This window comes from Taudactylus pleione, unplaced genomic scaffold (assembly GCF_031769625.1).
Source record: "Taudactylus pleione unplaced genomic scaffold, aTauple2 ptg000126l, whole genome shotgun sequence".
Classification (NCBI taxonomy): Eukaryota; Metazoa; Chordata; class Amphibia; order Anura; family Myobatrachidae; genus Taudactylus; species Taudactylus pleione.
This window is the reverse complement of record NW_028284528.1, coordinates 1,028,864-1,046,710: the sequence shown is the minus strand read 5'-3', so window position 1 is coordinate 1,046,710 and position 17,847 is coordinate 1,028,864. Positions and strand designations below refer to the sequence as shown.

Here is a 17,847-nt window from a genome sequence, read left to right as displayed (position 1 = left end):
CAGCATTACAGGAATGGAATGCAGCGTCACAGGAATGGAATACAGCTTTACAGGAATGGAATGCAGCATTACAGGAATGGAATGCAGTATCACAGGAATGGAATGCAGCTTTACAGGAATGGAATGCAGCGTCACAGGAATGGAATACAGCTTTACAGGAATGGAATGCAGCATTACAGGAATGGAATGCAGTGTCACAGGAATGGAATGCAGCTTTACAGGAATGGAATGCAGCTTTACCGGCATGGAATGTAGCATCACAGGAATGGAATGCAGCGCCACAGGAATGGAATGCAGAATTACAGAAATGGAATGCAGCGTCGCAGGAATGGAATGCAGAATTACAGGAATGGAATGCAGCGTCACAGGAATGGAATGCAGAATTACAGGAATGGAATGCAGCGCCACAGGAATGGAATGCAGCATCACAGGAAAGGAATGCAGCATCACAGGAATGGAATGCAGCTTCACAGGAATGGAATGCAGCGCCACAGGAATGGAATGCAGCGCCACAGGAATGGAATGCAGCGTCACAGGAATGGAATGCAGCATCACAGGAATGGAATGCAGAATTACAGGAATAGAATGCAGCGTCACAGGAATGGAATGCAGACTTACAGGAATGGAATGCAGCATCACAGGAATGGAATTCAGCGTCACAGGAATGGAATGCAGAATTTCAGGAATGGAATGCAGCATCACAGGAATGGAATGCAGCTTTACAGGAATGGAATGCAGCATCACAGGAATGGAATGCAGCTTTACAGGAATGGAATGCAGAATTACAGGCATGGAATGCAGCGTCACAGGAATGGAATGCAGAATTACAGGAATGGAATGCAGCATCACAGGAATGGAATGCAGAATTACAGGAATGGAATGCAGCGTCACAGGAATGGAATGCAGAATTACAGGAATGGAATGCAGCGCCACAGGAATGGAATGCAGCATCACAGGAAAGGAATGCAGCATCACAGGAATGGAATGCAGCTTCACAGGAATGGAATGCAGCGCCACAGGAATGGAATGCAGCGTCACAGGAATGGAATGCAGCATCACAGGAATGGAATGCAGAATTACAGGAATAGAATGCAGCGTCACAGGAATGGAATGCAGACTTACAGGAATGGAATGCAGCATCACAGGAATGGAATGCAGCGTTACAGGAATGGAATGCAGAATTACAGGAATGGAATGCAGCATCACAGGAATGGAATGCAGCTTTACAGGAATGGAATGCAGCTTTACAGGAATGGAATGCAGCATCACAGGAATGGAATGCAGCTTTACAGGAATGGAATGCAGAATTACAGGCATGGAATGCAGCGTCACAGGAATGGAATGCAAAATTACAGGAATGGAATGCAGCATCACAGGAATGGAATGCAGCTTTACAGGAATGGCAGCGTCACAGGAATGGAATGCAGCTTTACAGGAATGGAATGCAGCGTCACAGGAATGGAATGCAGCTTTACAGGAATGGAATGCAGAATTACAGGCATGGAATGCAGCGTCACAGGAATAAAATGCAGCATCACAGGCATGGAATGCAGCTTCACAGGAATGGAATTCAGCATCACAGGAATGGAATGCAGCATCACAGGAATGGAATGCAGCATCACAGGAATGGAATGCAGCATCACAGGAATGGAATGCAGCACCACAGGAATGGAATGCAGCGCCACAGGAATGGAATGCAGCGGCACAGGAATGGAATGAAGCTTTACAGGCATGGAATGCAGCATCACAGGAATGGAATGCAGTGCCACAGGAATGGAATGCAGCGTCACAGGAATAGAATGCAGAATTACAGGAATGGAATGCAGCATCACAGGAATGGAATGCAGAATTACAGGAATGGAATGCAGCATTACAGGAATGGAATGCAGCATCACAGGAATGGAATGCAGCTTTACAGGAATGGAATGCAGTGTCACAGGAATGGAATGCAGCTTTACAGGAATGGAATGCAGCTTTACAGGCATGGAATGCAGCATCACAGGAATGGAATGCAGCGCCACAGGAATGGAATGCAGCGCTACAGGAATGGAATCCAGCGCCACAGGAATGGAATGCAGACTTACAGGAATGGAATGCAGCGTCACAGGAATAGAATGCAGAATTACAGGAATGAAATGCAGCGTCACAGGAATGGAATGCAGAATTCCAGGAATGGAATGCAGCATTACAGGAATGGAATGCAGCATCACAGGAATGGAATACAGCTTTACAGGAATGGAATGCAGCATTACAGGAATGGAATGCAGTGTCACAGGAATGGAATGCAGCTTTACAGGAATGGAATGCAGCTTTACAGGCATGGAATGCAGCATCACAGGAATGGAATGCAGCACCACAGGCATGGAATGCAGCGCTACAGGAATGGAATGCAGCACCACAGGAATGGAATGCAGCATTACAGGAATGGAATGCAGTGTCACAGGAATGGAATGCAGTGTCACAGGAATGGTATGCAGCTTTACAGGCATGGTATGCAGCTTTAAATTCATGGAATGCAGCATTACAGGAATGGAATGCAGCGTCAGAGGAATAGAATGCAGAATTACAGGAATGGAATGCAGCGTCACAGGAATGGAATGCAGCTTTACAGGCATGGAATGCAGCATCACAGGAATGGAATGCAGCGCCACAGGAATGGAATGCAGCGCTACAGGAATGGAATCCAGCTTTACAGGCATGGAATGCAGAATTACAGGAATGGAATGCAGCGTCACAGGAATAGAATGCAGAATTACAGGAATGAAATGCAGCGTCACAGGAATGGAATGCAGAATTCCAGGAATGGAATGCAGCATTACAGGAATGGAATGCAGCATCACAGGAATGGAATACAGCTTTACAGGAATGGAATGCAGCATTACAGGAATGGAATGCAGTGTCACAGGAATGGAATGCAGCTTTACAGGAATGGAATGCAGCTTTACAGGCATGGAATGCAGCATCACAGGAATGGAATGCAGCACCACAGGCATGGAATGCAGCGCTACAGGAATAGAATGCAGCACCACAGGAATGGAATGCAGCATTACAGGAATGGAATGCAGTGTCACAGGAATGGAATGCAGTGTCACAGGAATGGTATGCAGCTTTACAGGCATGGTATGCAGCTTTAAATTCATGGAATGCAGCATTACAGGAATGGAATGCAGCGTCAGAGGAATAGAATGCAGAATTACAGGAATGGAATGCAGCGTCACAGGAATGGAATGCAGAATTACATGAATGGAATGCAGCATTACAAGAATGGAATGCAGTGTCACAGGAATGGAATGCAGCTTTACAGGAATGGAATGCAGCTTTACAGGCATGGAATGCAGCATCACAGGAATGGAATGCAGCGCCACAGGCATGGAATGCAGCATCACAGGAATGGAATGCAGCGCCACAGGCATGGAATGCAGCATCACAGGAATGGAATGCAGTGTCACAGGAATGGTATGCAGCTTTACAGGCATGGAATGCAGCGTCACAGGAATGGAATGCAGCGCCACAGGAATGGAATGCAGGGTCACAGGAATAGAATGCAGCATCACAGGAATGGAATGCAGCATCACAGGAATGGAATGCAGCGTTCTTAAAGCCCACTGTAGCTTTTAGTGGTTTTCCCAATGTGGTAAAAAGTTGGGGAGAGAAAGGCTGTCCTCATACTGCAGGGTATCATATGTAGCAGTAGATGTAATATGTACATTACAGTATAGATATGACTTTATGGAAGGAGTGGCAATACAGCAGCTCCATTTATTCAAAGAGCTCAGTGCTGAAAAAAAAAAGGCTATATCTTTCGGTTAATTCTTTCTATTAGCACCATTCTAAATTTACGTAGGCAGCACAGGTATCGCATCAGACAAGCAGTACCTCAATGGTTAGAAAGCAGGCTATACCATGAGAGAGAGCAAAATATGGCAGCTCCCTCCAACGTACCTCATCCACTAAAATATCTGTCTGTAAAAGTCTGCACTGATGGCAGGTTATACAGTGAATAATAAGTTAACAAGCAACTGAGGGAACACAAGAACCAGATGACCCAGGGTATCAGAGGTGTGTTAATAGCCAGGGGGCCTGTGTAACATTCCCCCCCATATATATACCCCCCATATATATATCGTCTGCTGGCGGCCATCTTTTGTGTTATATTTCCAGACAGCTGGCACATGTGCGGTTGATCACAAAGGCTCTGACACCGTGGCAGAGGATCTGATTCTGAGTCGCCCACAAACGGTTGCATCAGAAAAACAAGGCGAGTACGCCCTTCCGCTTGGCACCATGCAGATACGGTCATAGACAGACAGATTCCTGCATTACATAAGGAAGGCGCAGACGTCTGCAAATGCCGCCATTTTGTGTCAGACTCATAATCAAGCTCAGAGTCTTTGCAATGTCCTGCACCCGCGCCAACTCTCTGCATATATCACCTGAAAATGGTCACTGGCAGCACTTAGGGGACCCGTTTACAGGTTGGCATGCAGTGGGGTCTATTCTGGGTGAAACAAGTGAGGACACCATGCAGTGCAGCATAAATCAACTTATTACCTGGAAAACCCTAATTGCTTACATGTCAAATTCCCATACAATGCTTTCCAGCCGTCAGTGCAGAGCGTTCTCCAGGATCCTGCGATGTAAGCCTGCAGCACCCCGCTCCGTCCACTCATCCTCACTGAAAGATTGTCATTTATACACACGGTGAATATGTAACAGTACTTCAATGACAGACACGGCTGAATATAAATGCTATATGAGTCACATATCCTTATAGTGACACTGATAGGAAAACGTAAAGTAACATAAAAGTGACATCACTGGTCACCGAATATAAAGGTACACTTTACAGCAGTGACATCACTACTTTCCAATTGTCATAGGTGACATCAGTACCAACCAAATATAAGGATGTATTTTTAAGGATATTTTATGTAAGTCGCTTGTATCATAAATGCCTATTGTGTGGTCCTGGGATTAGAACCCAGGCGGTAAATTTACTAAAAGTCGATATTAGTTCAATTTTAAAAATCCACCAAAATAGAACCAACATCCCCACAAAATCGACCACAGCGTTTCTGTTCAAAATAGATAATTTACTAACAGTCGATTTTGGTTTCCGTTCTGATTTCGATGGTGCACTGGTTTCTATTTGAAGTTCTATTTGAAGTTCTAAATGTGTTCTATTCACCCTCAATAGAACCCAAACTAGACACAAGATTATACAAAAGCATTCCTATTGGCCAAAACATGTCACATGCACTGTATTGCCCACAAACACCTTCATCCCAGTGCTAATTTGCATTCTAAAAAGGCATTGCTATGCCTTTAACCACTTAACTGACGATTTTTTTTTTTCCAAAAACTGCTCTAAAATTGTCGGGTATTTTTTATGAGTGAATTGGGTGAGGAACATCCATTTTAACTTATCCAAAATGGTTTCATAAAAAAATGTTAAAAAAGTTTTTTTTTTTTTTTAAGATTTGTAAAAAAAAAATAGTTTTTTTAAATAACTGAACATCGGAACCACCATCGGAACACCGGAAACATCGCGACCATCGTGACATTCAATTAGAGACCGGATACAGGAACCAGGTATGTCAGGGGCGTTAGGGGGAAGGTTAAACTTACTTTTTCCCAGCGGCTGCTCAGTTCTGCAGGCGCTGGGTAGGGGTCCTGCTTTGCTCAAGACTGATTGGCAGCACAGCAGACAGAGGAGGAGAGGGTGCTGGCAAGCAGAGGGACCGGAAGAGCAGCAGCTGCTGGAAGATTCTCTGCCTGCAGCCTCCCTCATGTTTATCTGTCTGGACGAAATTTTACGTCCAGTACAGATAAAGAACTGCCTGGTGTGGTCAGAAGCTTACGTCCATGCCAGGCAAGTGGTTAAATGCCTGATTTATACAGCCAGAGTGACCCAACTTGCTTCTCTCCGATGTTTTTTCCAATCATATTGAGTTTTCATACAATTCTACATGATGTAAAACCCATGGAAAACAAATAATTAAACGTGTAAATGTGCGATTGTTACCACATCTCAATTCGTCATCTCCGTCTGGACAGTCGAAGACGCCGTCGCAGCGTTTCGTTTTGAGAATACATTTTGAAGAGGATTGGCAATGTATCTTCCCAGGACACGTGTAGTGGACTAAGAAAATGGTCAAAAAAAAAAAAAAAAAGTATTGTTAAGTAGTTTTCCTTCTTCTCTTTCCGTGGCTTAGTAAATAGGGGTCTATACACTGAGCCTTGGAGTAGAGGAAGATAAAGTACCAACAAATCAGCTCCTAACTGTCATGTTACAGGTTGTGTTTGAAAAATGACAGTTAAGAGCTGATTGATTGGTGATATTTTTCTCCACTTTATCTCTCTCCAAGGCTTAGGGGTCTAGTCACCATCGCTTCATTTCTACAAAAAGCAGGTAAAGATTAACATTTTCACCTGCAATTGTAGAAATTAAGGCCCTCATTCAGAGCCGGACGCTCTGAGCAGAGCGCACGCTCTGAATGAGGGCCGTCCTCCATAATTATGGAGCGTCCTCCTGGACGCTCGTATAGCTGTGGGTCACCACCCACAGCCTATACGATCGTGCAGGTTGATGGCCGCGATGGTCTGCAAGCCGGAGCCTGCGGTTGAGTTTCTCAACCGCAAGGCCCGGAGTGATTTTGGCTCTATCAGAGCCAAAATCACTCCCACTGACATCACTAGTGATGTCAGTGGGCCGGCTTCTGACGGTAGGCGTTCCCTTGGGAACGCCCCCGTCTGGGAGGCACGCCCCCGGCACGCCCACCAAAGGGGGCGTGCTGTCAATCAACATCGACAGCACGCCCCCTTTGATCAGACACAATGAGCTCCCTCCGTTGTGCGCATGCGCAGTGCATACCATCGACCCACTTGCGAGCGGACAGCCGCTTGCGAGTGGGTCTGAATCAGGCCCTACGTTTTCAGGCCATTCATCATAGGGGTAAAGAAGGAGATATCACAGATATCGCCTGCTTACCGGAATGGCCCGCTGTCCCCATACACTAGTATGGGGACAGAGGGCCTGATTCAGACCCGGTCGCAAGCGCTGAGCGCTCGCAACTGGGTCGATGGTGGCCCAGGGCGCATGCGCACGATGGAGCCGGCTCCGTCGTGCGCATGCGCGAGACCCGGATAGCGACGGGCAATCCGTCGCTCTGGGTCTCGTACCAAAGGGGGCATGCTGTCGATGTTGAGTGACAGCATGCCCCCTTTGGTCGGTGGGCCGGGGGAGTGGCTGCCCAAACGGAGGCGTTCCCATGTGACATCATGAGTCAGTGGGAGAGATTTCAGATGAAATCTCTCTGGGGCTGCAGCAACGAGACCCTACCACAAGGGTCTCTTCGCAAGCCCGATGGTCGCGATGGTCTTGACCATCGCGACCATCTTCCTGGCTGCTCGCTATAGCTGTGGGTGGTCACCCACAGCTATGCGAGTGGCCAGGAGGCTGTTCTAAAAAAAAAAAAGACCGGCCCTGATTCAGAGCGAGCGACCGGCTCTGAATCAGGGACAGAATTCATCAAGTTCTGGAAATACTATATTTTTGAAGCTTGACTGCGGGAGCATTTTCCATTTTCGCTCGCAGCTCGCAGCTCGCAACTCGTTCCTTCCCCATGGGAAAGAGTCCCGAGTTGCGAAGAGTGATCCTTTCATATCCCTACGCCCCTCTCCTGCCCCTTCCGCCAAACGTCGGGGCTCTTGTTCGCACTTGTCTCACTGCTCCGAAAATTTCGGATCAGCTGTCTCCGCGCCAGTGCAATGATGAATAACATAACGGATAGACCCCACAGACCCCTATGATCCCTAAAGTCCATAACGAGACCTAAGAGCAACCACTCGCTAACTCCAACCCATGGATCTATGCCTATGTATAATTGGGGTTTATTAGCTAACAAGCCACCGCTTCCCAGCATGTTTAAGCCCAAAAACTTAAAAGGGCAATGTTTTACATTTCAAAACACCCTGTGTATATCTCCATGGATTGAATTGTAGTATGACGCTCAATATTGTTCAAATAACTTTTATTAACTTTTGGCGTTTCGATTCACTATATTATATTGTTATGATAACAAAAAAAATGGTTTAAAGAGATTAATAAAGGGAATAGAAAACAATAGACAATGAGGTTGTGTTATACTGTGTAGGCTTTTGTATAGCTGATTTTCTTACAAATAACACTTTTTTTTTTAAGACAATTCTTTTCAAAAATAAAAGTTTAACAGGTAATTTAGGGCCTGATTCAGAGCCGCTCGCTGCTGGCGAGTGCTTGCTCTGTATCAGGGCAGGGATTATTTTTTTTTGTTTACCAGGCCGCTCGCTAAGCTGTGGATGACCACCCACAGCTTTTGTGAGCTGCCTGGAGCCCGTCGCAATTATTGCGACCATCGGGCTTGCGAGGAGACCCTGTGGTAGGGTCTCAGCTCTTGCAAGCCCGTGTGGACTCCCTGCTCTAATAGAGTGATGTCAGTAGGGCCGCCCACAAACGCCTTCCTCAGGGAACACCTGTGTTTGTGCAGCTACCCCCCCTCACCGCCTACAAAACGGGGCGAGCTGTCAATCAACATCGACAGCCGCCCTGTCTTGCAGCGAGACCCGTAGCGACGGAGCTGCCGTCGCTGGACATGGCTCTCGCGCCGGAGGCGGCACATGCGCAGAGGGGGACCATCGACCCGCTTGCGAGCGGGTCTGAATCAGCCCCTTAGTTCTGACTTCTAAACTGTTTTCTATGTTCATTCTGCAAGATGATTGGCAGGGTCTCTCATGTCTGGGAATTCTACATTTTGTGTAAACTGTTAACTAATGAGGAGCGAAGGGCGGTTTGTATGTAGCAGAGGTTCCAGATCATAAAAAGCTGTGAAAAAGGTGAAATAACTAAATTATCATTGGCTACTGCCTTTTATATAATGCCCACTAGTCAGAACGCGGCTGCTTTGGCGTGAACTCTGCCGTTTACAAGGGGAACTGAGGAAGATTAATGTCTGCTTAGGGACCAGACATGGCAACTGTTAGACAGTGAATATTCGCTAAACAGAAGACTGCGTGAAAGTTATCCTATATAATGAATGTCTACTGTCCAATTAAGCCATTAATACACTGATAAACAAGCTATCAAGTCATCGACCATTCATCGCACAGTCAGACAATGAAGGTGAGAAAGGTCAACCAGCTTTTGCTTAATGAAAAAAAAGGCCAGGAACAGCCTCTATTCTTCTCTTCAAGTGGCTTGTAAAACATTTAATCCTTGACAATTTAATGGAGACGCCACTGAATAATGAATAGTACTCACCAATCAGGCCAGTAGCGATCGCCAGAGCAATAATGAGAACAACAAGGAGGATGATAATTAGATATTTCATGGGGATAATGGGATGGCACTTCGAAGATCCGTCATGTTCTCTGTCTTCTGGAAAGAAACCATTTATAAGAATAAATTGTAACGGGGTTGACAGTAACATTTACACAAACCGAGGTCATCGAGGACCTTCTGACAGGTCGGTAAGCTTTGCATCTACAGCTGCTGGGGAACTTCAAGTCCCAGCATTTCCAGCCAGTAGACTTTGACCTCCACAGATGATGGAGATCTGCAGATGCTGAAAGCTGCCTATAGACAGTTCCTGGTGAAGCCGGGTCTGTGCCAGATTTGGCACGCACGTATGGTATACATGAGGGATATTTACCAAAAACTGCTTAATTCCTTAGATTTGTTCACCCAGGGGCTCGATATTCTCTAGCACTTCATTGAGGTCGTCTCGCTGATTAGAAAACCTTATTTCACGCTCATTAGCCCTAATAAGGTGAATCTGTAGTGGGGATTGGATCTTAGCACTGGTCCGTTTCTGCAAATGTAGAGGGTTAAATGTAATTGTGTAGATGTACGTATGTGTGGGGTCACCATGAAATACAGGGTGTGGTAGAGAATGTCGACATTTCAGAATGTCAACACCAGAATGTCGACATGTTCTTAGTGTTAATGATCAGAAGGCCGACATGGATGTTATGTCAACATGTCGACAGTCTGAATGTCGACTGTCAGCATAGCATTTCTAGGTGATATTACCCAAACCCTAACCACAGCCTGACCCTAACCACAACCTAACCCTAACCGCAGCCTAACCCTAACTGCAGCCTAACCCTGACCCTAATTACAACCTAACCCTAACCACAGCCTAACATATAAAGCAGCCTAACTCTGACCCTAATTACAACCTAACCCTAACCACAGCCTAACCCTGACCCTAAGTACAGCCTAACCATAACCGCAGCCTAACCCTGACCCTAATTACAGCCTAACCATATCCGCAGCCCAACCCTGACCCTAATTACAGCCTAACTCTAACTGCAGCCTAATCCTGACCCTAATTACAACCTAACTAACCGCAGCCTAACCCTGACCCTAATTACAACCTAACCGCAGCCTAACCCTGACCCTAATTACAGCCTAACCCTAACCACAGCCTAACCCTGACCCTAAGTACAGCCTAACCATAACCGCAGCCTAACCCTGACCCTAATTACAGCCTAACCATATCCGCAGCCCAACCCTGACCCTAATTACAGCCTAACTCTAACTGCAGCCTAATCCTGACCCTAATTACAATCTAACTAACCGCAGCCTAACCCTGACCCTAATTACAACCTAACCGCAGCCTAACCCTGACCCTAATTACAGCCTAACCCTAACCGCAGCCTAATCCTGACCCTAATTACAGCCTAACCCTAACTGCAGCCTAACCCTGACCCTAATTACAGCCTAACCCTGACCCTAATTACAGCCTAACCCTAACCGCTGCCTAATCCTGACCCTAATTACAGCCTAACCCTAACCGCAGCCCAACCCTGACCCTAATTACAGCCTAACCCTAACCGCAGCCCAACCCTGACCCTAATTACAGCCTAACCCTAACCGCAGCCCAACCCTGACCCTTATTACAGCCTAGCCTTAACTGCAGCCTAACCCTAAAATGTGCTGTAGACATTTTACCTGCCGACATCTGGATATTGATATTCTGAATGTCGGCAAAATAATTGCATACTACCGACATACAGTAGGTCGTATCCCAGAATGAAGGGAGTGTGGCCATGACATGTGGGGGCAGACTTGCGTGAAACTCCGACCCTGCCCACAACACAGATAACACAAGATGTTTGTTAAATAAAGTGCACAAAGGGGAAATTAGTTGTAAGACCATTCGATGGTTTGAGTCGTGCACATGCTCTGGTGGAGATATAATATCGTCTTGTGGCGTACGAAGCAGGAATTGCATCCTCAAACATCGGTAAACAACCAATGGCAGGAAGAAAGCGATGGTGAATAGATAAAATCATTGGCATCGTTCATAAAACATCAATGGTTACAACAACCATCGATGGCCGTCAATAGTCTCTTCCTGCTGGGACCACTTGACTTTTCCGCGATATTTCTGCGTACCACTTGTAAATGTCACAGGTTCTTCGCCTCCAACATCGCAGTTTCCATCCCTTCTTCCGGTATAAAGTGTTTCATTTGTTTTGCTACTGCAGGCTTTGCTAAGCTGTAACTGAGTCTTCCAGTGTATTTCTCTCCAATAATTAGGACGAGTAGCTGGCAGGACAGATGGGGAGGGATAAAGAACTCAGCCTTTTTCTTTTTTTTTCGGCTCCCCCTGGCAAAGTTACAAGTTTAAGCAAATGAACATCTGCACATTGAAACCCTCTAGATTGCAGGACAATAAAAGGCAGCAGCTGGGAAATTAATGGGAAGCAATTTAGACATAGCACACAATTCCCTAAACCGAAATAAAAACCTAAACTTGTATTTATAGCCGTCAGGTTATCTCGCGGGGTGGAACTCGGAGTGTTTAAGTCCTTCTCCTGCTATGTTAAACTATTTCTGTTGAATGTCATCAAAAAGTTGTATGTTTCCATTGGCTCTAACAGAGGAGGTAATTGAGATAACATAAAATGATAATGCATTCTTCGATCCTCCGAGATGTTACCCCAATCCGGTACGTTCCCCAAAGGGCTCCGTTGATCCAACACTGCACTCATCTCTTCTACAGCTTTCATGAGTCAGGCAGACATCTGTGTTGTGGATCCTTTGCAATGGGAACTTCCAAATGATGTAGACAGAAATTATACAGAGGTAAGGAGACTACAACAGCACTGTGGTCATCAGCAAACACTTTGCCATAGAGAGTGCTCCTCAATTTGGATAAGTGACATAAAAATCCAGATTAGGGTGGAGAAACACAAGACAGCGAAGGCAGGGAGAGATGGCCATCGACCATAAATGGTTAGCAGCCATTAACATGTTCCTGCCAATGGTCTATGATTTTACCATTGATGAGAAGAGTCCGATGGTGAAAAGTCCATCACTTGTCTGCATTGTGAATGTCCAGTCCCTTCTCCTTTCATCTGTGCATACGCAGGTTAAAATAATAGATGGTCTAGCAGTCAGTTTTCCGCCAATGGTTTATAACCAAGGGCGTAGCTACAAGGGGTATAGCTGTACGGGGCCCAGCTCTATACCCGCTCCCAGATACAACTTTTCTATTCTTACCACTGTGCAGCTGTCACGGACTCGGCCGGTTCCGTCTCTCTCCTCAGAGGAGGCTTGGCATAACTACCTGTTTTTTAGTGAATCATAGCCTTCTTATATACCACGTTATATCATACACAATTAGGATTAGAGAGACTATGTCATTTTTATTTTGTTTAATATATTTTCTATGTTTATAATACTTACTATTTGCTAATCACCATTAATTTAAACCTTGTATGTCAACTAAGCTGGCAGATAGTGCAAACATTAGAATCGTATAACATAAATGTAATATGTAAATATGTATATTATTTTGCAGTTTACCCATTTTGATTGTAAATAATCTAATATTTGCCAGCTTAGCTGACATTCAAATATTCTGAACAAAAATATATTTAAAAATTCTATCTATCTATCTCATATCTATCTATCTATCTATCTATTTATCTATCTCTCATATCTATCTATCTCATATCTATCTATCTCATATCTATCTATCTCTCATATCTATCTCTCATATCTATCTATCTCAAATCTATCTATCTCATATCTATCTGTCTATCTCATCTATCTATCTCTCATATCTATCTATCTCATATCTATCTATCTATCTATCTATCTCATATCTATCTATCTCATATCTATCTATCTATCTATCTCTCATATCTATCTATCTATCTCATATCTATCTATCTATCTATCTATCTCTCATATCTATCTATCTCATATCTATCTATCTCTCATATCTATCTATCTATCTATCTATCTATCTATCTATCTCTCATATCTATCTATCTATCTATCTATCTATCTATCTATCTCTCATATCTATCTATCTATTTATCTATCTATCTATCTATCTATCTATCTCTCATATCTATCTATCTCATATCTATCTATCTATCTCTCATATCTATCTATCTCATATCTATCTATCTCATATCTATCTATGTATCTCTCATATCTATCTATCTCATATCTATCTATCTATCTATCTCATATCTATCTATCTCATATCTATTTATCTAGCTCATATCTATCTATCTATCTATCTATCTCTAATATCTATCTATCTCTCATATCTATCTATCTATCTCATATCTATCTATCTCTCATATCTATCTATCTATCTCATATCTATCTATTTATCTATTTATCTTATATCTATCTATCTATCTCTCATATCTATCTATCTATCTCTCATATCTATCTATCTATCTCATATCTATCTATCTATCTATCTATCTATCTATCTCTCATATCTATCTATCTCTCATATCTATCTATCTATCTATCTCATATCTATCTATCTACCTATCTCTCATATCTATCTATCTATCTCATATCTATCTATCTCTCATATCTATCTATCTCATATCTATCTATCTATCTATCTAAATATTTATCTTCTATCTATCTATCTATCTATCTATCTCTCATATCTATCTTTCTATCTATCTCATATCTATCTATCTATCTATCTATCTATCTAGTCTCCCTAATCCTAATGATTATGATATAATGTGGAGATAATCCAATTCTGCCCTTAATGCTTAATTGGTGTCATGGCTACAGCTTTGACCATTCTTCCACCCAGCATTAGCAACAATAACGTTACTCAGAAATTTGAATATCAACTGATCTGTGACCGAGCTGCTTCTTTGTATTAATCCGAATTACCTCAGGAGATTAGAACCGTGAGTCAGATTCAGGAGGATTCGGATTTCTGGAGAACCGCACATCTCTACCTTACATTATATGTTTGTTGCATTAGTGATATGAATAACAACATATTTTAAGAAAAAGTCACATGGTACGGCTTTAGTCGCAAAGTCTGTGGCACGCTAAGCAGGGATATTTAGCGCAATTTAAGCAAAGGTGTATGTGGACATGGGTAGCAGACCAGGATGTCCCTGACACAGAACAGGGTGTGACGAATATGGGACTGGTCTTACCTGATTTGTTTTCTCGTGGATCTACTTTTGTTTGTTTTGCTTGCGTTAGGAAAAATCTGAAGTAGGAGAAGGCAATATCCACAGCCGGGAGTTCCTCCTCAGAAACAGACACAACTTCTAGACTGCCAGAGGCAGGAGCTGCCAGAGGCAGGAGCTTCACCCGGAGCCTGGAAAGAGAGAAAATTAAATACTTTCTCATATCTCTATCCAGAGGAATTTTTAGAACTGCACAAATATTGCCGAGCCGCTCATCCACCCAAACACCTATCCCCCCCACATGCTCGCACATACACATGCGCAGGCTTAATACTGATACTTACGACCGGCTGCATATTTTGTATAGAGACTCCTCCAGTGAGGTCCAGCAATGTCCTTCACTCCTTTGCTGACAACCTGTAGCTGCCATAGTTGGGCTGCTGAAGTATGCGAAACGCGTGACATACGTATATCTGTGCATATGTGTTGCACTTCCACGCGTCTGGAGCTCAGTAAAGCCTGGGATTCTGCTCTGTAGCCAGAAAGGCTTTTGTTGTGTCCCCATGGCTGGCTACGGGGACTGTACCACTAATGTCATCTATAAATGGTGTAAGTGGTACAGTGACAAACAGCGGGAAACTAAGCTTTGCTCTTGTTTGACAAATATAACCAGAGAACATAACCTCTATTATGAGTACTAAAAGGGTTGTCTCATTCTTAAATCTGTACTGTATGTTCATTATAAATGTGCCCCCCTGCAGAGCAACATGATTTTGCCAGGGTGCAACTTTGCTGGGATTTTTTTCTGGCATGAGGTACATAATACATAACGTAGTATAGTTTACATGCTAGACTGGTAATTCATATCATAGATCTTTATGCTAATGCCTTAGCCGCTGAGTATCCTATCGAATTGCCCACCAGCTGCAGGGTGAATTTGGCGATGTTTGTACAAAGACATATTATCAGCCGCACCATTGGACATTGCACTTGCCTGTGGCAGGAACAGAAATTTTAGTGGCCATGGCTACTGGTGTCAGTGCAAAGACGCACCCATAACTGTTAGTCACCCCCCCTCCTCCAAGTTACTGCCCATAAAAGCACATGACTGTTAGCCACCCCCCTCCTCCAAGTTACTGCCCATAAAAGCACATGACTGTTAGTCGCCCCCCTCCTCCAAGTTACTGCCCATAAAAGCACATGGACTGTTAGCCACACCCCTCCTCCAAGTTACTGCCCATAAAAGCACATGACTGTTAGCCACCCCCCCTCCTCCAAGGTTACTGCCCATAAAAGCACATGACTGTTAGTCGCCCCCCTCCTTCCAAGTTACTGCCCATAAAAGCACATGACTGTTAGCCACCACCCCCTCCTCCAAGTTACTGCCCATAAAAGCACATGACTGTTAGCCACCCCCCTCCTCCAAGTTACTTCCCATAAAAGCACATGACTGTTAGTCGCCCCCCTCCTCCAAGTTACTGCCCATAAAAGCACATGACTGTTAGTCGCCCCCCCTCCTTCCAAGTTACTGCCCATAAAAGCACATGACTGTTAGCCACACCCCCTCCTTCCAAGTTACTGCCCATTAAAAGCACATGACTGTTAGCCACACCCCCTCCTTCCAAGTTACTGCCCATAAAAGCACATGACTGTTAGTTGCCCCCCTCCTCCAAGTTACTGCCATAAAAGCACATGACTGTTAGTCACCCACCTCCTCCAAGTTACTGCCCATAAAAGCACATTGACTGTTAGTCGCCCCCCTCCTCCAAGTTACTGCCCATAAAAGCACATGACTGTTAGCCACACCCCTCCTCCAAGTTACTGCCCATAAAAGCACATGACTGTTAGCCACACCCCTCCTCCAAGTTACTGCCCATAAAAGCACATGACTGTTAGCCACCCCCCTCCTCCAAGTTACTGCCCATAAAAGCACATGACTGTTAGTCGCCCCCCTCCTCCAAGTTACTGCCCATAAAAGCACATGACTGTTAGTCGCCCCCCTCCTCCAAGTTACTGCCCATAAAAGCACATGACTGTTAGTCGTCCCCCTCCTCCAAGTTACTGCCCATAAAAGCACATGACTGTTAGCCTCCCCCTCCTCCAAGTTACTGCCCATAAAAGCACATGACTGTTAGTCGCCCCCCTCCTCCAAGTTACTGCCCATAAAAGCACATGACTGTTAGCCTTCCAAGTTAATGTCTAGAAACGCCCATAACTGTTAGCGCCCCCCCCCCCCCGCCAGTGACTGCCCAGCAATTTCAATCTGCAGCTCCCAGCAGTAAACATCGGGTGTGTTGTGCAACAATGGTGCATCAAGAGACACACAAGATGGATTAGCGCAGCTGCAAGTGGGTCACTCAGTAGGAACAGAATCGGTCTCAGCTGATGCGACAAAAGACGCACCATCGAAGCTTTCACTCTATGGCAGGTGCTATTTCCCCATCTGAACAGGGCGCCCTGTGTCAGCGTTGCTGCGTCTTCCCTTGACACACCTGCCAGTCACCCATCACTTACCATGTATATGTAAATGGGGCTGTTATTCCTGCTGCAGTGTCTCTATTGGCTCAGCCTTGGGGGCCCATTTGTCATATAATATTTGCGGGATATCCCCAGAAAACAGGCATTTTGGGGGGATACACATAAATATTAAGGATCCTCCAAATGTACTATGTAGGGATCGCGGCAGATATCTCAGACACCCAAAGGTTTCTATAGGAGCTGCGAAGTCGCTGGACTTTAACAATGTTCACCTCCAAATAATGTGAGAGGTCAATCTAATGTAAGATAGCAATAATGGTGGCTCTGCTGAAAGCTGGTGCTGTATAGACAAGACTTTTTTTCACACTTTCAGCTGTGGCTTCAGAAGTAGATCAGGGATCAGAACCATCCCAAACTTTAGCTGAAACATAATATCTCTACATGTAACTTTCCCAAAGAGAATCTTGATGTTATGTGGGCTGTCAACTCCTTATAGCCATCAAAGAGACTGTTACGGTGGACATTAATTTGGGGATATATATGGTGTATGGAAACACAATACGGCGCTCAGTAATTTGATGGCGAGCAGCCTAATCCACCACCGTAGTTTCACCCCAAAAAAACAAATATGCAACAATGCATGAAAAATGTTCAGATACTGGCGCTTCACATCAATAAAGTTCAATTGCATGCTTAAGTACTGACATGGGGCCTGATTCAGCCTGTTAGAGCCAAAAGCACTCTTGGACTTGCGGCAACGAGACCCTACCGCAAAGGTCTCGTCGCAAGCCCGATGGTCGCGATGGTCCTTGACCATCGCGACCATCATCATGGCCGCTCGCATAAGCTGTGGGTGGCCGCAACAATAAAAAAAAAAAAACGCCCTGATTCAGAGCGGGCGCTCGT

The 17,847-nt window shown here is 44.7% G+C and overlaps 1 protein-coding gene across 1 annotated transcript in view; it reads right to left on the bottom strand.

Moving 5' to 3' along the window:
- The window catches only part of TMPRSS3 (transmembrane serine protease 3), a 60,171-nt gene extending 45,615 nt beyond the window's left edge, over window positions 1-14,556 (bottom strand). Inside the window, exons 1-4 of the mRNA XM_088472544.1 lie at window positions 14,488-14,556; window positions 9,299-9,415; window positions 6,026-6,142; window positions 4,552-4,675 (exon numbers count right to left, since the gene is read on the bottom strand). Of these exons, the coding sequence (XP_088328670.1) occupies window positions 4,552-4,675; window positions 6,026-6,142; window positions 9,299-9,368 (311 nt within the window). The 5' untranslated portion in view covers window positions 9,369-9,415; window positions 14,488-14,556. The remainder of the gene's footprint in view (window positions 1-4,551; window positions 4,676-6,025; window positions 6,143-9,298; window positions 9,416-14,487) is intronic.
- Between the last annotated feature and the right edge of the window lie 3,291 nt (window positions 14,557-17,847).